The following is a 23,831-nucleotide window of genomic DNA, read 5'->3' as shown; positions in this document are numbered from 1 at the left end:
GTTGGTCAGACTGCATTAATGCCTGATCCCATAGGAGCTTCCTGAGACGATTCTCCCTGTTTTTCTGCACCTGCTTGGTAAACGCCAAGCAATGACCGCATTTTTCGGTCCTATGCCCTCGCCGAGGCAGAGGAGGCATAGATCATGTGGATCGGCCGGCGACATTTTAGATCCACATTCAATACATTTGTGGAACGCCGCCTGCTGCACCATCGCAGAAAAATGAAGAAAAGAGGACAGTATAGAAGGTAAGATAATATTTTTGGTTTTTTATATATACAGAGAAGAGAATTTAAGAAGAAACGGACAGAATCGGGAAGAAGAACAAACTTGGAGCAAGAGGAGTTTAAGGTTGTTGAGAGAAAAAACAACGAAGAGGCACAGAGTTATAGTGAGAGATGAACAGGCACGAGGCACAGTGAACGGCAGTCGCAAAGACTGAGTAAAATGGTGGACACTCCGCTCTATTTATACCATGAAGGGGGGAGGGGAGCGGAGTTTTCCCGCCAAAAACCGTTAGCTTTCTAATCTTCGGGCCTAGGCACTGCGCAGGCGCAGCAACCCATATGTGTGATACACAGAGGCCATGACAAAGAACTTCAACTAGCACTGAATAAGTACCTTAAATAATATCTTAAGTAGTGCTCAAATTTAAATGACTTTGGCTGAATAATAAAAAATCCTTCACATAACATCAAATGATTTTGCAAAGTATTAGGAGATATAAAACATATACAAAGTTAAGAAAAAAGGATTTTAAATGACATTGTTATACATGGTACATTGAAGCATTTAACATAACAGATGCTTACAGAAGGCTTGTATTTTACAGAAATGAGGGAGTGGAAAGCTTTGAGAGATGAAGGACTATGTATGTTATTATCCCATTAGTAAAATTGTCACTTTCCTCCTTCCCAATGTATTACACAATTTCTTTAAAACTTTCCACACCATCCCCTAATTATCCAGTAAGGTCCGTACTAGATCCTGAATACCACCACTTTGCCAACAAGATAATCAAGGGCAGAGATATCTAAAATAGTCAAGTTCACTCAGACCACCAATCTTGTTTCAGCTTATGTATAACTTAAAATATTACTGAACTAGTGTAATGAACATTATTAAAACAAAACTCTATAGGTCTCATTTAGATACTTTCTTCCTGACACACAATGAGGTGGGCAGATGGTGTAGGCATGCTTCCTGCTTATGCTTTGTGGAAAGTTAGCATCAATAGAGGTTGCCATAAAACAGTATGAATTGGAAGCAGATGAGAAACACTGAGCTAGAGAAGTCCAAACAATTTTTGGACCCTACTTCTTCCTCTTTCATGTATGGTCAAAACTAACTATCATTAAAATACAGGGAACAAGGATGAACAGCTCCCATGTTTTTTCTGAGAAAATCCAGTGTGTCTGCAGACTAAAAATACATTAGAGAGCAGATTATGGGAAGAAAACAAATAAAGTTAAGAATAAATTTAAGGAACTTTAAAAGTTGCTTAGGCTGCAAACCTATGCACACCTACCAGGGACTATGTCTGCTGAAATCCATAGGACTTACTTCAGAGTAAATTGTATATTATTAGCTTACATTCATATACTTCCTTTCTTTGTGCAAGGAAACAAAGGGATCGTACAAGGTTTTCTTCTGCATTTTATCCTCACAATAATTCTGTGAAGTATGTTACACTGAGACTACATGACTGGCCCAAAGTCATTTAGTCAGCATCATGGCTGAGTGAGGACTAGGACTCAGTTTTTCCAAGTCCTAGTTCAACACTCTAACTACTATGTGACACCAGATCTCAGGATTGCACTGTTGGGAAACTATTTCAGTTTCAACAAAAATGAGCTTATACATCGCACTTCTAGAGTTAAAATTTAATCTTTTGCTTCAGGTCAACAGACCCAGGGAGGAAAGCGGCCCAATTACTGGATCTAGGAAACAAAATGCTCTGAGTGGTAATGCCTAGTCTGCATGATAGCCTACATTAAACTTTACCCCACAGGCCAGGAGCCAACCTAAGGACCAGAATAATATTAAAACATGGAGGAGCAGAATATATACAAGGTAGACTACTATGGCATGGCATGAGAGTTGAAGGGGACCAATAAGGTCATCAAGTCCAACCCTTTATCTGCTTCCACAAGTGGTCACTGATCCAAGCACAGCTCTGTGCCTTTCCAGCTTAGCAAAAGTGACTTGACATGCTAGAACCAGCTTTATTTCTCTGGGCATTTGATATTCATTGCACATAAAACTTTTCATACAGTATCCATTATTTTATTCAGTAATACATGCAAGTCAGTTGCCTCTTATAGAACACTGCAGAAGAACACAGTGAGTAGCTTTTTTTAAATTCCAGAATTCTTACCTGATGATATGCTTGATGGATTATATCAAATAGGAAAGCCTGAGGCATTTCACTTGCACTGTACTTGGCACGATCTAGTGAATGGTCTAAACATCCATCTGCAGAGGAAGCAATAACAGTGGAGACAAGAGGACGGATTGCTCCTGCCGCCTAGGGAACACACACAAAAAGTCTTTAAATATAGATTTGCATGTTTACCTTAGTTAATCTCTGCTTAAAAAACAATTCCAAACAAATTAAAAGATTGAGTTCCACATGTATTGTTGGCCTGAACCAGACAGGCACTGAACTCTTTGTGGGATATATTTTACATCCTATTCCAAATTACTTGAGTGAAAGTTGAGTGTTATGCATTACATTTCTATCCAGACTCATGCATGATATTGTATTTGGTAGTGTAAATGAACACTAAACACTAAATATACAGACTAACACAAACTATTCATAATTATAAAAAATTAGTTAGATCATACATTCTTTTCACACTTTCAGGACTTCCAGTATGAGAGGCAGAACCCTATTTCATCAGCAACATTGAAGAGCTAACTAACACAATTTCATACATTCTAAATTATGTGTATGAACTATGTATTCATGACAAAATATTAATGTGATTGGTACATGAACAGCAGATCTATCCCTGAACCTATGATCAGAGGTTCAAAGATTGCCCAGGTATGTGGAAAAACAGATGGCCAGGTCACCAAGTGGAATGCAATTGAAACATAAGGCACATCTCACCAAATACATAGTACCATACAAGTTATCCCTAAAACTATCAAGAACAGAAAACAGCTGCTGAAGCCCAACATTACACTGTATATCATATCCACTGACATACAGTGACCTAGGAACAGATTTTTTGTATGTCTATTTCCTAAATAGCTTGTATGCAACATAAAAGATTTATCTGGATTTTAAGTTACCTTTAAATGAATTTTAAGAGGACATGATTCTGTGTTCTGGTTACACTGAAAGGTTAATTTATTTAAATGAATTTATATCTATTTTAAACTGTGAAGCATAACACCTTATTTTTACCTGTTTAAAATGGTAGGCTACTTATGCTCTGGAAAGTTTGACATGTGCTCCAAACATATATGAAATATGCATAAGAAAAAACATGTGGCTTCTAAAAGTAGCCACAGAAATTTAGCAGATAAAACAGCCCTTCCTGTATAGTTACATGCAGCTATTTAGCATTATAGTGTCTCCTTGGCCATGCTTGCAGATGACCTAGTCTTAGCACCTAAATAGGTATTAAATATATTCTGGTCAGAATTATGGCATAATAGGGGTGTTGTGGGGGACACTGCACTGGAATATTTAAGAAGCCATGTTCCTCACAGTGGTAGGAACAATGCTTTCATAGCAATACAAAACAGAACATTCCAAATTCAGGTTTAGGGAACTTATTAGTAACCCCCAAAGCATACTGACTACAGGTACCAGCTTTGCAGTGGGAAAATCACAAATAAGAGATGGGGGTTTGAACTCCACCAGTGGGTTTGTGTGACACCCAAGGCTTACTTCTGAGTGCTCAGTCAGAAACTATGAGTTTAGATTCTAGAGTGGGAAGGCAGGCTCACAAAAGGCCATTTGCAGTGTCTCAGTGGAAGGCCCTTTCCTCTGTTCCCTAAGCCCCAGTTACCCCAATGAACAGAATCCAATTAAAGGAGCCCGATTTAAAAATTTAGACCAATGGAACAATGCCTTAAACAGTCAATCCAGATTCATTTCCTAGCTATGGTCTCACAGGGAAAATGGAAGACACACATGGATACAAATTCTTCAGGCAGTACAGTACTGGTGCCACCCTAGCAGTCTTCTGGAGCTGACCATTAACACCTCTTCCTTTGAACACATTTTCTCTTAATATCCTTAAAGAAGACAGAAACATGGTCTGCAAAAGCACATGATTCTGAATCTGCTCTTCTCTTGCCAAAGCCAATTTTATCTATTTTTTATCTCTTGAACTGGTGGAGGTCTGTCAGTAACAGTGGTGCTACATTGATAGCAAAACCTGCCCTAGTGTATCTCCGGGCTCTGCAAATATAGAATAACTTATAAGAGATCCTCTCCCTGCCCAGCAGGCACAAACTTAAGCCAGAGATAGTATTGCTTATTGCTCTGTAAATCAATATGATTAATGTCATTTCATTGTAATTCATCACACTCCTTCCACATGTTACTGCACCGAAAATATTACTTTACACCACTGAAACAACTTCCATTAGTCGGCATTTATAGCCACATGTATTTTTTAAACTAAAGTAGAAGTACCTGTGTATTTACGTTGGCAACAGGTAGGAACATGTACTTCTGTTCAGACATCTACATTCTTGCCACTTACATCTCTAGTAATCAACATGGTTCAGCCACATACTGTAATTACTACTTCTGTTAGCAGAACTGTCTTAAAAAAATACATCCTCTAAGTTTACAGAATGCCATTTTCAAAGATAAAGCACATACTGGCAATTATAAGATTAAAATATTTCAACTATTTCTAAAAACTAAACTTTTGTATATTTGAACATGAAATTGATATTGCATTAAGCTACTATTTTAGCATTAAAGTGATTGTAGAAGAATTCATTTAATTTAATAGCCATACAAAACTGAAGATTAGTTTGCAGCCACTACAAGAACCAACATTTATATGCCATTTTGTTTCTTTGTTGTTGAGTCTATGGTTAGTACATTCATTATGCTCTTATAAGACCTGGAGCCCATTCCCTCTAACAAGATTTGGTACACAGTGTACACCATCCAATGCCTCATGAGGTTCTAATGCAAACAGGGACTGCACCATCTCCTTCAAGTGCTCTGTGCACTTATGTTCATCGTGCACAAAAGAAATTCCACAGACTGTAGATATGACACTGTACCATAGAGTTATGAAGAGTTATGAGAGTTATGAAGGCACCACTCTGGAGCCAGAAGGGGTACCAGCTTGGATAGAAGCTACACAATGAACAATATCTTCAAGACTCTTCCACAATATTCACCAAAAAAGCATAACAAAGGAAGAATGAGAATAGTAAAGATCGTTTCTTCAGTTCTTGTCCCTGAAGATACAGCAGTGTGGTTATTAGTGCAATGGCTCAACAGATGAAACAGATGGACTGAAAGTCATTTTTTAAAAATTCAAAATTCCATTCTGACAGCTCCTAATGCAGAATTTCACTGATGTTCCTTTTGTTGTCATGTTACCAGCTTGCTTTTATTTTTATTTAGTGCCTTAAAAGACTCAAATATTAAAATGTGCCAGAAATCAGTGTAATTGAAAATTTACTTCAGCAGAAAGCTGAAAGACCCAAACTACATGTTGGGTTGAATCCAGATTTTGTCACAGAAAGCAATGGGTCACCTGTTAGTTATTAATCCCTTACATCAAACCAATTTCAGACACTCTATTGTAAGTATCAGCCCTTTATATTTTCACTTTTCCACTATTCTTCCAAACTGCAAAGTACCCTGCTTATATTTCTCTTTACTCACCTGCAAGCAGAGACAACAGAAGCAGCAGCAGAGAAAAACAAGAAGGAAGAAAACTTTGCTTCTTCCCTTCCTCCACCTTCTGTCAGCCTGACACATTCTGCAACATGGCAGGACTAAATGAGCAGCAGTCTTTGGGACTTGGACTCTTTCATCTTGGAAAGTAGCCTTTAGGGTTTTGCTAAAAGGGGATTAATAACTGTTGTTGTGCAAAGGCCTTTTAAGCAGTGTTATCAAGTACACTATTGTCAACGAGGCGTTAACTCCATTAAGCCAAAGTAACCAAAAAATCTTTGACAAGTACAGGTAAGACTTCTTGGGTCTCTAGAATAGTCTCCCTGATTCTGTTACCTTGACTTGCTCAAGACACATGTCTATATCCGTATGAATCCTATGAAAGCTAATCCAAATTCAGGGAATGAACCCTTCTGGAACATAAAGTGGGTGGAGATAGATTTGGTTTTAATGCTGGGTAAACATGTATCTCTACAGCCTTGCCTGTATTCCTCTTCAGCTGGTTCCAAATCTAGTATTAACCAAAATACACAAGAATATATTAGGTAATATTTTAGGTCAGGAATGAGAAGAAGATCGATCTACAAATGTCTCGAACTTCATCTTCCTCAAGGTCCTGCTGGTATATTGAATGATCAAGAATGCTAAAAGCTGAAGTACAAAACAACTGGAAATTAACCTTCTACCCATCCTTGTTCTAGGTGGTGATGTCAGCCTAAGCACCAAAGTGGAGCTGAGCTGGTGCTTATTTTGGTTCCTGAGTAGTTGGTATCAAGACCCTGGCCTAAGGTTTAATCAATAAAGTAAACTGATGGCCAGTTATTAATATATCTTATATGGTATCATACTAAAACTATGAGCAAGTAAGGACTGAATTATTACTTTCCGGTTCCTCAAGTGTCCAGTCTCAAATTGACTTAATTTATAATGCTGGGAATGAACTGTTGAACCTATCTAATCTCTTCTGTGAAAACAGAAAATGTCATGAGTCACTGAAGAGAACATTTAACATAATTTTGAATCAGACAAAGAGAGACGGGTAAATTATAATTTATCTTTAAGGTTGTTTACCCAGCTGGAGGAGGCCAATTGTAAAACTTGCTACAATAACAACAGTAGGAAGGAAGCTTTACTATGTTTATTCCTAAATGCAAAATAGACAGATGATCAACAACTTAATGGACAGTTTAAATGAATATTACTAACCTGACATCATGGCTCATATTAAGCTGACCTTGAAACACAGGGTAGCCTCACAGAATGGCTTTTTGCACAGAATAGTAAGCCAGAATTCTGGAAAACTTCAGGCTTATATGCACAGCAATTTAGCTTCTGGCTGGCTCTCTTTACAATTCACAATCAATGGAGTGTTTCCATACAAGCAGTAGAGTCTCCTCTTCACAAAGTTGTCGCTCATGAAGGAAGGAAGGGACTACACTAGAATACTCCTTGTCCATATACCTATTTATTTTACCCCTTTCTGGGCATTTACACAGGGCTACTATGGTCATCTGATAAGCTTGGACATTGTGCTATATCAAACAGTATACAAGTAGTATTAATAATAAAAAACTGATTTTGATACCTGGTTAGTTTAGCTTTTCCCACTGGTGGGAAATCTGAAAAAAGGGAGCGAAAAGACTTATTCTCTAGAATTCTGCTTCATTGTTCTGTGCAAACAATCAAGATTCAAAAGACTAATTTAGAATAAAAGGCTTGTGTTGCTAATGTTTCTTTTCAAACTTCCTTTCTTTTCACAGTATAATCATACATCTAAAAGTCAGAACCACCATAGTAACTGGAAGATGCATCTGTTTGTAGGCTAGCAGCTTATACACCAGATATCAGCACTGCCAGAACTAAACTAAGTTGCTTGCTGGTTCTACATCGGCCTAAACTCTGTAGATGGAACAAGGGGTGTGTATGGGGGTGATAGATCCATTCAAGGAATACCAGGAACTGCAGCTGTTAAACTAAAAACCTTTGGCCACATGTTAAAGCTCAGCCTGGTGAACTACCTGGGGCTGTGTGCATTCCCTTACCTCAGAGCAGATTAAATGCAAAAAATATTGACCCCTGTAATCTGTAAACACTAAGAAGCCTCTGGATTAGTAAGGTTAGGCACAAGCACTGGAAGCCTGCTCTTCTGCCTTTGTCTTATCTACTTGCCTGTTCCAATTAGAATGTTAAATCAAGCCCTAGCGTTGTGTACCAGTAACTAGTTCTATGTCCTCTAGGTTGGAGATCATTCATTCCAGGTGTGGATTCATATACTGCTATGTATACTGTCTTGCACAGTATAGGACAGAATGTGCCCATTCCTTAACAGTTACAAGTGAATAATTCTTTTTATAACTACCTCTAATTCACTGAATTGCCATATGCCCTAATTCTGTCAAGAAAATACAGGGGAAAAAACTGCCATGAATACACTGCTCTTTTACATGGTAATTATTCCTTTTTAAAAAAAAACAAAGCAATACCAAGTGCTTTCCTACAGAGATACAGAATCATACTTCTAGTGGTAGTATGTAATTTGTTCATGATAGATAAGAAGAAATCTGCTTTGGTGTTCGATCCTTCACACCAAAACAGATACCCAAACAAACCAATTCTAGTCAGCTGCTGTGTTAATTCTTGAGGAAGATCTCTCTTTTCTTAAAGATTCACAATTTTCCTCTGCATTTAATTTTTAGGTCAACTATTATTTCCTTTTTTATAGCTTAGATTTAACCTGCAAAATACCTTCACATACAAAGCAGCTTTGTTGAAAGTTTATTTTTATGTAACAAGCTTCAGAAAGCAAGTTTCTTTAAATACTACCTGCTTCCAATGATTCATAACTTGTTAAAACTGTGAAAGTGCAAAATAAAACCTGGTTTCAGTTCATAAACTATGTTAGGAAGGGTTTCATTATCTTTTTAAAAGAAACACTTGGAATTTCAAAGTTGTAAAGGATGGGAACTCTCCAATGAATATCATTAGGGTATTTGTGATATATATTAAGTTATGCCTGAAAAAGGCCCATGTACAAGAGATATTCCTTCTGCACTGGTCTTTTAATAATTTACAAGTTGTACCAATTAACCACCTGTTTTTCAACAGCCTAATTCAGGACAGTCATAATTTTAGAACATAATGGCATATAGTGTCCCACAAGTTATGAAAACTGCCTAGGGGAAACAATATTTCACTAATGAGCACTGTGTGAAGCTTCTAAAATTTGAAGAAAGCCAGGACAAGAATCAAGACCACCTCTGCTTTTGCCCACAGCTTGCTAGCTTCCTGCCTAGCAGCAAAGGAAGTAAGAGAGAAAAAAATATTAAAAAGTTCAAGCATCCTGAAAATTTAAACACTTTATAGAACATAGTGCAAGAAAAGAGTTACACAAGACTATTAAACTTTGCAGATCAGAGTATCCCAACATGGTCACTCTGCTCACCATGCCTAATGACTTGTTCATGTCATTAAGATAGATGTTTCTCTTGCAGCCACCAGAGAGAGAAGGAAATCTTTTTCTGAGTTTCTAACACTGCACACGACAATTTGCAGGGTTTACTATTCAATAACAAGCAGCTACATGTATGTGCAAGCACAGTAGCTCATTTTACAATAACACTGAAGAAAATTGAGAATCAGAAGAAAGATACATGACTTAAGGCTGTTGATCATTTAAGTTAGGGACTTGCATTTCTCAATGAAATGACATGCACTAATTGCATGAGGAATGTTTTCAACTGGTCCCTGGAGCCTCAACGTATGGCTCCAGGGTAAAAAAAAAAAGTCATTAAGCAGCTTTGCAAAAAGACACTGTGCAGTACGAGACCTTGCTTCTAAGGACATTCAGCCATACACAAGTATCTAAAAGAAAAATGAAATTAACTGCATGGCAACTTTAAAGACTGGCTTCTGGAGGTCAGCACTGGAGAAAGCAGAGCAGTAGTGGAACCCTTCCTGGGATTGGTGCAACATATAGAAAATGCTGGCTTGGAATCTGTCATATATACATTACACTTCAGTTTTATTTATTTGTATTCTGCAAAGGTAGTCTAAAGTGGCAAATAACCCATAACAGCAAATGCAAGAATTTCAAAAGACTAACAATGTGTGAGGTGATGGGGTTAGAATTCTGGACCAGTCACTGACTCTCAGTCTATCCTATCTCACAGAGTTCTTCTTAGGATAAAACAGAAAAAAATAGGATTATGTGTGCCACTGTGGGTTCTGGGAAAAGGTGGCACATTAATACACATATAATAATTAAGAAAAAGCAATAAAAATTCAGAGTGCAATCTTGTGCACATTTAAACAGAAGAAAGTCCTACAACTCCCATCTTTAACAGAACATAAGATTGCAATCTCACCTAACAGTACAGTACTCAAAAATATATTAACAAGGATAATAAAAACACCAATATACCCATATTTTTTTCAAAAAATACATGCATTTATAGCTTCAATTCAACAATAAATATGAATACAAGAGGACACTGCAAACCTATCCTCCCCTTGCCCCGCTGCTTACATGGAAGTAAGTTCCATTAAACTCAGTGTGACTTACAAATGAGAAGACTTGTACAGGATTATATTGTAAGTCACCCTAGAGCCAGCGAAAGCCAAACGAGCTAGGCACAGGCAAATAATACAGAAATATATTGGGCTATGAAAAGTCACCATACCCTGAAACCTGCTCCTGTCAAGCCATTCCTCTCCAAGCCAGTTTAACAGAAGGGGAGTCAACCTACAGCATTACCACACCACCTGGATAGTCCATCAGCAGCCACAAACTTAGGGCGCAGTTGTAGCTTATGAACAAACAAAACCTCAAATTGGAGGCATCGAAATCAGAAAAAATAATTAGAAAAATAGAGACTTCTTAAATGTGTGAAGAATTGCAGCTGAACACATTTTGGACATTTAGGCTCCTTTCAGGACAATTTTATACATTCTAATTCTGAAACCACACAAAAGCAGTGTAAAAATGTGGTTAGTGTCTTTCTTGCACCATCTTATACCATGATGGTGTAAAAAAAGACAAGACAGCTGTTTTAATCCGATTTCAAAATTTGAATGCCTAAGGCTGCCCTGGCAGAAGAAGCCCGCCATCCTAGAACCTATGGGGCTGCAATAAAGTTTCATTGTTGGCCTTTTTGCGAGTTAGATTTTCTATTTGCACTCTCTTATAATTTCATAGCCCAGCCCGAAATAAATTCACAAGGCACCAACTACTTCCAGTCTGGGTGTGGAATCGACAATCTTGGCCACTCACCAGGTTTGATACTCAAAGAGTCACTGGTTTCCTCAGGACTTAAAGTAGAGTAGAAGGGCAGAGGACAGTCCTTCACTCTGCTTCTCCACTGCCAGTGCAATGGTCTCCAGAAGTGGTTTTGCATTTCTGAGGAAGAAGGATGTGACCAAGAACTAGTCTATATGTGCAACCAAATGAGAGGGAAGAGAGGACTATTCCACTTCAGGCCACATATAAGAGATGCCACCTTATTATTCTCTGAAAACTGATGCTTAGAATAGGAGGTCAGTCAGAAGACATGAGATAGCACTATTTTATTTTTACTGTCAGGGATGTTTAGATTTTTGAACGTATGATAATATTTATTTCTAAGTGATACCACCCCCCATGTGCAGCCTAAGATGCTGTAGTTCATTCTACCATCACAGGACAGTGACCGCTCATTCTGCTGCATGTGTAGAGCAGGTCTGATCAAAGTATACTTGAAGAGGTAGAAAAGTGAAGCATGACAGAATGACATATCCTTAGTCACATCCAGAATGTGCAGTATCACTCATGCATATCGGCAACTGCTCAGTTTTTATACACAACACTGAAGGGTCATGTTTACGGAAGAAACATTACTTTAAAGTTTTCCCCCCTTTTTGTTTATTTAAAATATTTATCTTCCACTTGTGAAGTAACATATATCCAGGCTGTATACAGCAATAAAAGCATGACATAAACTAAGGTTTAGCAATTTTAATAAGCATTCTCATATCCCAAAGAATGTGCATTAATTTACTTGTAGTTGATGACATGGACTATTTTTGTTACTTTAGCATTAGTGAATTTGTAGGTGTATGCACTAACATTAAAATGCAGTTTATCCTATGCCTACTTGAGTTCTGCTCCCTGAACTCAATGGGACTTACCCCTAGGCTTGCGCTACCAGTTCATCAAACCCTCCATGTATCCAAACTGCCTTCTCTCGATGTCATTGTCTTAAAGTGCTACCATGTCACTGTATACTTTCTACACTTTAGCAGAACACCTTACAAAAATCACTAATGTTGTTATAATCACAACTAAAAAGGCAACATTCACGTGTTTTATTCAACATATGAAATTTCACAAACTTTGACCTTAGAAATATTCTAATTTTCAATATGTTGCCTGTATTACTTCTCACAAAATGAGTCAAGGTACTTTTAATAAAAATGCCACACACAATAGAGAAAATTGTTTCTGGAAACTGTAAAAGGTTTTCAACTTTTGTAGTTTTACTTACAACAGTCAAATTTGCAAGAAAAGAATAATTTTTATTTAATCCTTGTTGCAATTAAAAACTCTGTCTTTCAATCTATATTTCAAGCAGGATTGACAAGTTCATTAAAAAAAAACATGCTGCAAGCATTTTTCTTTGTGGTGCTGTTTAAACTGTTGGCAATAAAAAGTTGCTGGGGGCTTTGGAATGTTGCCTTCTTCTATTTCCACCACCTTTCACAACTTGTACTGGCAACAAAAATAAGCTTCCAGAAATGTACAATTTTAATTATAAATTGCTTCAAAACATAAATGGAATTTAATTGGTTACAAAGTTATATTCCAGCATAACCAATAGATTGTTTCATATAATTAATTTATTAAGGCGTAATTTTGTACTTCTGGTAAGTTGCACCATTTTGAATCCTGAAGGCAAATAACAAGCTGATTAGTAAAGGTAATAAAGCAATGTATTCTACTGACAAGTAGAATTAAGGAGTGCAATATCCAATTTGATCAATTGCCATTTAAGAACATTAACACTTCATACAGTTATGCTACCCAAATAGTATGCATAACAAAACTTTAACATAGATGCATGCCTTTGTTGCATGAGTGATTTAACATGATGCTTCACTGTATTGTTCAACCAGGAAGTTTAAATACATAATTTTAAGGGAAATAATATTCAACTTTTTATGTTTTATTAATTCTAGCTTTTATGGCACTTTTGTAGGTTCTGAGTGCCTTTTTTCTAAATGGTGTTTCTTACTACACAGGAAGGAAATATGCAAGCAGGGTAACCTATTTTTACTGTACATTTTTCTACTTCCAGTGGGAGTAAAAAACAACCTTCTGGATCTAGAAATAGGATGCTGCTGTAGGTCAGAGGTAGGCAGAAGGTGTATCAGGATGATTTGCACTAGCTCAGCAGTTTCTGACACCCAATGGCTTAGCAATAGCAACAACTAACTCCCACCTCCCTGTAAGACTGTTCCAAAAAAGTAAGCTTCAGCGGAAACCAGTCTGAACCCAGTGTGTTAAAGGATTACAAACATTGTTTCAATCAAACAAATACTTGGGCTGAGCATATACTCAGAGGCTATGTGGTCCTTAAGTCTGTGGAATCCTTAAGTTTCAGGAGATCATTTTGTGGCTAAGCTATGTTGCTGTTCCTGTCTTTCTGTGAGCTGCCCAGAAAGCCCTTGGGCTATGGGGAGGCATACAAATACAATAAATTAGAATTAGTATGTGAATATATTTTACCTTTCTATGCATATAAAGCACTTAAGAAACACTTCCATATACACTACGACATCTTAAAAGCAATGCACTACTGTAATACAAGCCAGAGAAGGCAATGTTCACTGCACAAGACCTGGAATACACTGACTTGGATATGCTCGAGCTGACAACCAACCAACCTCATGGAACCTTTTCATGAGCATAAAACCAGTTCTCATGTTCATTACTACAAACTGTTTGTCTTTAACTCAAATTTTAAAATTAATAGGCCTTATGGCAGTTCATTTCTAAGTATAGATGTTTGTCACTCGGATATTCACAAGCCAGAGACTTACAGTAACCAAGCAGAGATTTAGATAATATAAGGATAAAGAAAGCCCCCATGGTCTGTATGGCTGTGATTTTATAGGTGCTACAAAGAATAAAAATAGGCAATTAAGAAATTACAATTCACTGTATCAGTGATAAATTGTTAGGAAACACTGGTGATGCATATACAAACAAAATTGGAACAACTCAAGTTCAAATAAATTAAATGTAATTAAAGTGACCTACATGTCAGCCTTTCCTTACTAGCTAACCTGATGCTTTGACAGCATAGTTTAAAACCTGTGACTAATTATTCACACTAAAGTTATTTTTTTACTCTATTATGCCTATCACTACATTCATGATGACATAAACATTTAAGATCAATTTTTCCATGAAATGTATATATCAAATTAAAGTGTAAGATATAGTTTCCAGGCAGTTAAATTATATGGTCTACCTAGGCTGCAATACTAAACCCACTCTGTTGGAAATATTTTAATTCTAGAGTTGGATCTAGACAGAGGTGCACGCTAGCCTGATGGGACCAGACTTTTTATCCCTCTCTTCCAACGGAAACTCCACCTGCCTCAAGCACATTGCATGCAGAGGACTGGTGTGTAATGTTGAATGAAATGCTTGTGGTGTGGATGGAAGGGGAAGCCAAAAAAAAGGAACAGAGGCACTTCCTGTGAGTGGATGCCTATTTTACCCCTGCACTATAACCTAGCCCATTCAGCAGGTCCCTTGATTTTGTATAGGATTTCCAATGGGGACTGAAGGGTCTTCCATAGAGGGGTCTTCTTACACCAACCCAATTGCATATGCCTAAATTTGGATCCAGTGCATAACTAGTATCCAAGAAAAACTTTGGCAAGACTTATGGGTACCCAGTAGGATTTTTCCCCCTTGAACAACAGATTCTCCATGCTTTACCAAAAAGCATTGGAAATGCCACTCACTTTCCATGCCAGTTTGCCACTCTGTTGTAGGAGACTCCCACTCAAGAAATCCAACCTGATATGCCCCTTGGGTGCAATAAGTGGGTAGCAAAATTTTAAGGATCATGGCCAATATGTTTAGGAACAAAGTAATTGTAATAACTACAATGATGTAATTACACTGAGGTAATTATTGCAGATAAAAATAGAGAAGTTGTTTAGTTTTATGTCCTCTCCTCTCACAAAGATTCAGGGCATAAGTAGTATCATCCTGGATCACATGAAGATTTCATAGTCTAGCATTCTGCCCTCACACTGGCCAACCAGTTGACCACTGAAAATTCAGAGGAGGACATCAGTGCAATGGCATCCTCTGCCCATGTTCAGCAAATACGGTACATGGGCAAAGGCAATCCTCACTGGGTTGCTGTTGTGGGCATAAGATTGAGAGCAAGATAATATTGTAAGTCGCTTTGAGTTCATTGTAAGAAAAAAGTGGGATATAAATCTAATAAACAGGCATACGGCTTCTGATACAAGTAGTAGTGGATAGCCAGCAAGACTTGTGCAATCTCCTTTTAAATGAGTGGCTATCATTACATCTTTCAGTAGTGAATTCCATAGTTTACTTACATGCAGTCTAAAGCAGCACTTCCTTGTATCTGTCCTCTATCTCCGAACAATTGATTTAACGAGATGACCCCAGCTTCCAATATTATCAAAGGAGAATAAAAATGTCTCCCTATCCACCTTCTCCACACCATGCACAAGTGTTTATACCTCTATCATGTCTTCCCTCACTGGCCTTTTTGCTTAAGATAAACAGCCTTGGATGTTATAAGTTTTCCTCATAGAGGAGTTGCTCCAGGCTTCTGATCATTTTAGCTGCCTTTTTCTACACTTTTTCCAACTGACAATCCTTTCTTAGCTGTGGTGACCAGAACTGTAAATACTATTTCAATTGCAGTTGTACCAAAAATTTGTAACAGATAACAAAAATTTAAAATAATCTGAAAAATTTGGTATAAATTTAATCAAATTAAGCAGCGTTAGATCAATCTGTCCCAACTTAACTCTGATTGCAAAAGCTAGTCTTATAATATTTATAATTTTATTCCCTAAAATACGTGGCCTTCAGTAAGCCTTGGTTGAAGGCAGTCACCAAGGAATCTCATATGCTAGGTAACTGAACTTGACAGAGATGGTATCACAAAGATGGCATACACATTACCAGAGCATGAAAGAAGGAACATCTAAGAGATGTTGCACATAAACTGTTTACTAATTACTATGTTACATAATCACATTTATTTAACTTCCATATGGTCCAACAGCAAAAGTTCTCTAAGCAGTTTAAAACAATCCATTAAAACAGAGTCTAAAATGCACTACAATATAATTAGAGGAAAGGATGCCATGTACAAAATGTAAAACCACATTTAAAACACCACATTTAAATAAAATGCTGATAACTTTAGGAACATAAAACATGACTAAACCTGGATTAAAAACCTAACAAAGACCCAACTAATTAAATGCTCTGAATAGAAGAAAGTCTGATCTGGTGCTGAAAAGACAGTAAGTGTGGCACCGGGAGAGCCTGAATGGAGAGGTCATTTCTTAATTGGGAGCAGGGGGGCCCTAAAAAGACTCTTCTTGTTTTCACCAACTGAGCCTCCCTTGGAAGTGGCAGTCAGAGGCAGGCCCCAGAACTTGATCATAGTGTCTGCGTAGATGGTGGTTGAAACTCGTGTTCCATCAGGTATCGTGGTCCCACACGAGGGTCTTAGAGCTTAAAACCAGCACCTTGAATTGTGCTCAGAAACATAGCCAGTGCAAGTCGGCCAGAATTGGTATTATATGATCAGACCATCTGGTTCCTATTATTAGTCTGGCTGCCACATTTTGCACAAACTGCAGCTTCTAAATAGTCTTCAAGGGCAGCCTCATACAGACAGCATTGCAGTAATCTATTTTAGAAATTACCAGAGCACAATTCACTGAGAGAAGGCTCTCTGTCCAGATAGGCGCATAGCTAAGCCACCAGCCAGAGCTGGTAGACAGCACTCCGAGCCACTGAAGCCACCTGAGGCTCAAGTGACAAAGATGGCTCAAGGAACACCCCCAAGCTACAAACCTGTTCCTTCAAGGGGAGCAAAACCCCATTTAGAATAGGTTGGATTCCTTCTACCTGGGCAAAAGAACCACCCACTCATAGTATCTCAGTATTGTCTGGATTGAGCTTTAGTGTGCTAGGCTTCATCAAGTACATTGTCATAGCCAGGTACAGGCTTAGTATATCCACAGCTTCACCTGCTGATAATGAAAAGGAGCAATAGAACTGTGTGCCATCAACATAATGACGACAACACACTCCAAAACTCTCACTCAGCAGTTTTATGTAAACATTGAATAGCATGGAGTCCCAAGCATATCCCCAACACCTGAGGAGTCCCAAGCATATCCCCAAGTACCACCTTCTGGAACCATCCCTACAGGAACAGTTCCCCTCACTCGCAAATCAGTCATCTCAAAAAGATACCACGGCCAATGATACTGAAAGCTGCCAAGAGGTTCAGGATTACTAATAGGGTTGGACTCTCCATCTCTCTGCCGTCATAGGTTATCATGCAGGGTACACAAATCTGTTTCTGCACCAAAACCAAGCCTGAATCCCAACTGAAATGGATCCAGATAATCAGTCTCATCCAAGGATGCCCAAAGCTGGCTGGCCACCACCCATGCAAGAATCTTGCCCAGGAAGGGGATGCTTACCACTGGCCTAAAATTGTGTACTTCTAGGTCTTTGGGGAAGGAGGTCTTCACATCTATAATTAATTCCAATTAAATTATATCACACCACATTAGACAGTGTTGTGATTTTATAATACTTACCCCATGCTCTTTGGCAGCCATAACTACTTTAAAAAGAATTTCTTCCTCTACAAATGGTCTCACAGCATCATGGATTACTACTACTTCTGGTTTCTGGAGTGGGGGACTGAGATGGTTGCTCTTTACAAATATGTCCAGTCCATTGAAGATTGATCTATGACGAGTAATTCCACCTTCAACTACTGTGGTCCGCTTGTGCTCATATTTTTTTATGATAGACTTCATTATTTCAACATTCTCTGGGGATACCACCACAACGATATCAGATATCCAGCTGATTCTATAAGGCATTAGAGAAAATAAATTTATGCACATGTGTAAACATTCCTGGGACTCAGCTAGTATTTAAAGTTTGTTCTAACTATAAATGAAGTGTTTATTAACAAAAGTATCTTGCAGAGTTTCTATTAGCTATACTTATTTGCTTTTTCAATGACCAGTGGGGGGAAGGGAAAAAAAGCAAGCATTTATCTGTACAGAGCAGCAGTGAGTACTGTTTTAAACCCAACAAAAATGGCTACATTGATTCTAGTCCTGTGACTAGAATTTATTCACAAATGGGCATAGGAAATAATGGGCTGGATCCAAACTTACAGAAGACCCTTCAAAATAATGACTAGTTTATTTCTATAAATATACCATAAGTGTAACAAAGTCTGGATCCAACCAATGATTTCATATATGATTTGGGATCCAATATGGTTATCACCTGAAAGAGAAGAAAACACAGATGGGGAATGAAAAGGTCTAGGACAGAATAAGGACCAGTAGCACTTTTCCTTGGCCTTATTCTCCAGGAAGAAAGCTGAAACTGCTGAATTTCATCTATGTTTGACAATGTCCTGTAAATGCTTTCTGGGGAAAGAAGTTATTATACAGATAGATTTTACTTCCTGATGTTATGTACTCATTTCCAATTATTTACTTACCCCAATCCTACTGCTAATTTCTGACCACGCTGAAGTCCCCAAAACATCCACTAAAAGATGATATACAATGAAGCACTGCCCCAGTTATTTAGTTTTGCTTAAAATGCATCACAAACTATACATGCTTTTAGATGACAGTCTATTTCTTAACTGCAGCCAAGTGGAAAATTCATGTTTTCTATTAAGACATGTTAGTTAAGCTTGGGAAAGGAGATCAAAAGACAAAACATCCCACTCTCTCAAATAATTTAACATTTCTTTTGTTCACTATATTTCAGAGTTCTTCAAACTGTGGTCTACAGACCATTCACGTAGCAGTAATATCCATTCAAGTAGCCTGTAGATAACCATACTGCTTCTGTACTTGGGAGGTAAGAATACCAAATCTGAGCTGAGGCTAAAGCTGACATACTTTACGTCCTACATCACAGAACTGTGCAAATCCCTCGCATTATACACCCAAGACTATACTTATTTTACTTATGTGCTTTGATTATGTGCTTTGATTTGTGGAAGAAATGGTTGTTTCAAGCAGTCCACAGGGGATGGAGAAGTTTGAGAACCACTGCTACGGTTTATTTCTCTTCCTCAAAATGTCTAAACTTGTAAAAAGAAAGGCAAACTACTATGGAAATTCAATAATTAACTTTATCAAGACAACCTGAGACATCTTTATTCAACCTAGAAAAGAAACAAGAGTAGTATTCAAAAAGTTGCTGGAATCACCCTTAGCCTACTGCTAAGCAGACTTCATCAAAACAAATATCACAAAACTAATCATAGATAAGGATTCCTCTATAAGAAAAAAGATTTTGGAACATTATCAAACTTTGTGCTACAATGTGCAATTAATGCTTTCCAGATTACCCTTATTTTAGATGTAAGATCTCAAAAAAAAAAAAAAAGATACATTGCATGGTACTACTGATGGATAGGGAATAGTTGATTTTCTCAGCTGAAGGCATTTTTATATATGGATAGGGAATAGGTCGTGCCAGATCAGAGCAAGATGCCACCAATCAATGATTCCAATGGAAAAGAAGGTCTGCAATTAGAAGATACTGGAAAGAGGCCACAAATGATGGGGGTGTTCTTTTCATGTGTTTTCTGAGAAGGGTACTAGCTGCTGATGAGACACAGAGACTGAGGCAGAAACCAATTAAATTGTTAGCATGACACAGTACAAAGTGCTGCCAAAGCTCAAAGACACAATAATCCTTTGGCATCTGTAAAGAATGAAAGCAACCCACCCAGGATGGGGTCAGAGAAGGTTTCTTGGGAAAAGGAAAATGTGGATGGAACAGGAGAGATCGAAAGTGGCACAGATGAGGATTAAGAGTCCAGAGGAAGACAATAAGGTGAGGGCAATGACAATGGAAGTTTACCATCCCATACATATACCCTGCAGTATGCAGAAGCTAATGATACAAGATTCTGGAGAATTATAGAACATGGATAAGCATAACCACCATGACCACTTAACTCTGTGTGAGGATATGGGGGCTAATCTCCTGCTCTGGCATCTTGAAGGGTTTCACACAGTTTAATATATGAATGGTAGTTTTGATCCTTTTTAAGCAACATTGTTTTGACTAAGCAACTGTCCTGAGTAATTTCTATCTTTTAATAGAATTCAAGTTCACTTCTGCTCAAGTGTGAAAACTTTGGTCTGTAGTTCAGTCTAACATGAGAACTGGATCTCTCACTTTCTCTGCTCTAACAAGCCCAAGGCCCAGGTTTGTACATCATGCTAAACCATGAACTAAAGTTTAGTAGTAGCGTTTAGTAGCTTCTACTGCTAAGAATGAGTGAAGCATATTATTTGTACAAAAGAAAGCAGAGTTCCCTATGCTGACGTTGCCCACTTTAAAACATTGTTCTGAAAGCTAATGAGCACAACCATTTGTTGTAAACCATCCCGAGGTGTCTAAGTATGGGACAGTATAGACAAGTTTTAAATTAATTAATTAAACAAACCATTCCTGCATTTAACTGTCCTAACATGGCTTACATAGCAGTGCATAACATATTAAACTACCAGCCCGATTATCCAGGCAACCCAACTGACAAGGTTCATTCAGTTAGGGAAGGAAAAGAAGTCATAGTTACTGTGCATGCAAGTCATTTCCATAATTACTCAGTATGCATACAGCTTATACAGCTAGTATGCATACTGTTATCTGGATCCATCAGAATGTACAGCTTGCAATCCATGGTTTGTTCTAGAATTCCAGGGTGGTTAGGACACCACCCTCACTAAGTCTGGACAACACCACAACCCACACACAGCACACACAATTATGGAAATGAGGCTGCACAAAACTAACAGACACTGACACATAAAGGACACCAGTGTGGCTTCATTCACTCAAACCAAACATAAACAAGGACGTGTGGCCTTGCAGAGCAGTCATGCAATTGTCCTCAGTAAAGCATGCCAAGGTGGAAAGAACAACATGGAAAATTAATGTAATTATTATTTACTATCATTTAATAGTAAATGATAGCCAAATAGCCAAAGCTCTCTAAGCAAACAAGGCAAGTGAGCTGTCAAACTGTGGCATGCAATGTCTTCTATTTAAGTACCACTTAACCTGAGATAATGTTATTTCAGATTCAGCCCTGGACTGCAATTTCAGTTTGAGTATCAGGTTTAGAGTAGTCTTTCAGTATTCTTCTAGACACCCACAGCTACAGCCAGAATGCATCTCATCCAGAAGTGCAGGAACCAAATTTACAAGTATTTGCTAGGTGTTGTCTATGACGAGGCTCCTTCTATCATTTTTGTTCCATCTTTCTCTTTCCCTTCATGTATCCACAACTTCTCCCCTTCTTTTCATCACACACTCTTACCATCCCATCCCCACACTTCTATCCTTAATCTCAGATTTCTATCATTTTTTTTTAATTTCCATGCACTCACCAGAACTAATTTACTAACATTGTTAAAAGCTCACTCTTGCAGTTAGACACTGACAAAAAGTGTGTGTGTGTGTTTTTTCCTGTGTGCAATTTATGAACTTGAGAAAGGTTGACCATAGCTTTTTGATTTAATATAGGTAAGTTAAAAGCTTACTTTGGTTCATCTTGCCTTTTGAATGACACTGAAAATTTGTCATAAAGAATTCTGTACAGCTTAAACAGATGTATTTTGTTGTAACTCAAACAGGTAATAAATACATTGAGTCAGACCACTGATCTATTCTAACCCAGCATACACTGATTATTATTCGCATGAGAAATCCAGGAGTTCAGACAAAGGATTTCCAGCCCTACTTGGATATGCCAGGGATTGAATTTAAAATCTTTCTGAATGCAAAACCATCTGTTCTACTACTGAGGCATGCTCTAGTGCATTATCTTCCTTACAATGCTTGTTTCCCTTATTGCCTAAGAACTCTACAAGATTAAGAGCTGAAATGTGAAATTCCTAGAGATACAAATGGCTGTTTTTATTGATAGCTGCATAGTCAAAGTTACTATATTTCTACAACCTAAAATTATAGCCCAGTGCACCGCAGGATTAGGAAATCCCATTAATCTAAATTGGATTAGGAGTAACTAAGTGAATAGTATCAAGGTCCAAGGCTGCAATTCTAAACACACAAGCATAGAATAAGCATTGCTGAATTCAGTAGATATCCAACTGAGCATGTTTTAAGATCATGCTTAAGCTTGTTATGGATCATAAGTCTATAGTGGTAGGTATAATGTTCTTCTGAATGTTCTCTTAATCACTAATTATCCTTAATGAGCTTCAAAGACAAGTCTTCCCAGCTGAAATACATGGGGTTTGCAGGCAGACTTAGGCTTGTTAAAACATTCAGTGTAGACTGTGCAAGCAGATGATTAGATGAAATCCTAAACTCACTTAGCCAAAAAAAGGTCGTACAATTTCCAATATTCTCCAGCCATTCTCCAACATGGCTAGCTAAGATATAGTGGAAGCTGTAGAGCTTTATTTTCTGAAATCCGAGTCATATACATACTTGTCTAGGACTAAGTCCCATTAAATGCAATAGGGCTTACCTGTAAGGAAACATGCAATGTAATTGCACTATTAGGTTGCAATTCTATGCAAATTTAATTTGAAGTAAACGACACATTCCGTGGGAACACTTCTTTAGTAATCGTGTGCACCATCAGGATTAGGATTGGGTAGAAATCCTAATAAACTTAATGGTTCTCACTCCAAAGTAAGTGTGCACGGAAAATACCTGATCATGTGAATTCTATTATTTTTCCATCTTTTCCCTCTGCAGTAAATGGTTAGCTGACATACTCTAAAAAAAACTCGGCCAGCGCCTAGCTGTATTACAAGCTTACTTTTATTATCATTTTTCTTCTCGTACGGTGGGACACCCCCCCACCCCCACCCAGCCTAGTACCCCGCTGGGATTAGGAATACGAGGCATGGCACCGCAACGAGCAAAGGCGTGCACGGAGCGCGGAACCTCCCTCCGCCAAGCCCGCAAGAGAGTGCGCGCGCATGCGTGGATGAACGGGGAAAGCCGTCGGCCGCAGAACAAAGGCCAGCGTCGCTCACACGACTGCTCTCCCCCGCGACGAGTGGAAGGCAAGGGGGCTGGAAAAGCGGCAGCGGCGGCTTTACCTTTCCATCGCCTGCACCGTGTAGCTAACGAGCGGCCTGCCCAGCAAGGCACAGAACTGCTTCGGGGTGTCGCCGCCCATGCGTTCCCCGCTCCCTGCCGCAGGGAGCACGGCTGCCACCGACACCAGCGGAGCCCGCTCCTGCGGCCCCGCCGTTCCCGCGGCTTCGGGTTTGCCGCCAGCGTTGCCCCCTTTCCCGAGGCTGGACTCCGGTGGCTCCATTGTGGAGGCCGCAACGGCGGGCCCCTCGCTACGCGCGCTGATCAGGGAACCGAGCTCGGTGGGATCCAGTCCAGCCGCGGCCGGCTGCCTGCCTGCCTGCCTGCCTGCCTCGCTGCGGACCTCGAGGCTCTCCGTGAGGCAGAAGGACCGTCCCCCTGGAGCAGCCGCGACCCTGCCTCTTGAGCCAGGCGTTTCCACCGTCCCACACCGCAGGCCGCCCTCTTGGCGAGCCCCGGCACCCTCACACATTTAAAGTCACTTTGGCTGGCCCTTTAAATATTCCCTCCCGGAAA

The 23,831-nt window shown here is 38.8% G+C and overlaps 1 protein-coding gene across 2 annotated transcripts in view; it reads right to left on the bottom strand.

The window, feature by feature from the left end:
* Positions 1-23,572, bottom strand: part of CRPPA (CDP-L-ribitol pyrophosphorylase A) — a 64,708-nt gene extending 41,136 nt beyond the window's left edge. For both annotated transcript variants that reach the window (XM_044429613.1, XM_044429612.1), the window contains exons 1-3: positions 23,318-23,572; positions 17,777-18,056; positions 2,378-2,527 (exon numbers count right to left, since the gene is read on the bottom strand). In XM_044429613.1, coding sequence (XP_044285548.1) covers positions 2,378-2,527; positions 17,777-18,056; positions 23,318-23,538 — 651 coding nt within the window. In that variant the 5' untranslated portion in view covers positions 23,539-23,572. The remainder of the gene's footprint in view (positions 1-2,377; positions 2,528-17,776; positions 18,057-23,317) is intronic.
* Positions 23,573-23,831: the final 259 nt, after the last annotated feature.

The sequence above is a fragment of the Varanus komodoensis genome, unplaced genomic scaffold (genome assembly GCF_004798865.1).
Source record: "Varanus komodoensis strain SLA01 unplaced genomic scaffold, ASM479886v1 scaffold2, whole genome shotgun sequence".
NCBI classification, from domain to species: Eukaryota; Metazoa; Chordata; class Lepidosauria; order Squamata; family Varanidae; genus Varanus; species Varanus komodoensis.
The sequence above is the reverse complement of the archived record's forward strand: the minus strand, read 5'-3'. Positions and strand labels throughout refer to the sequence as shown.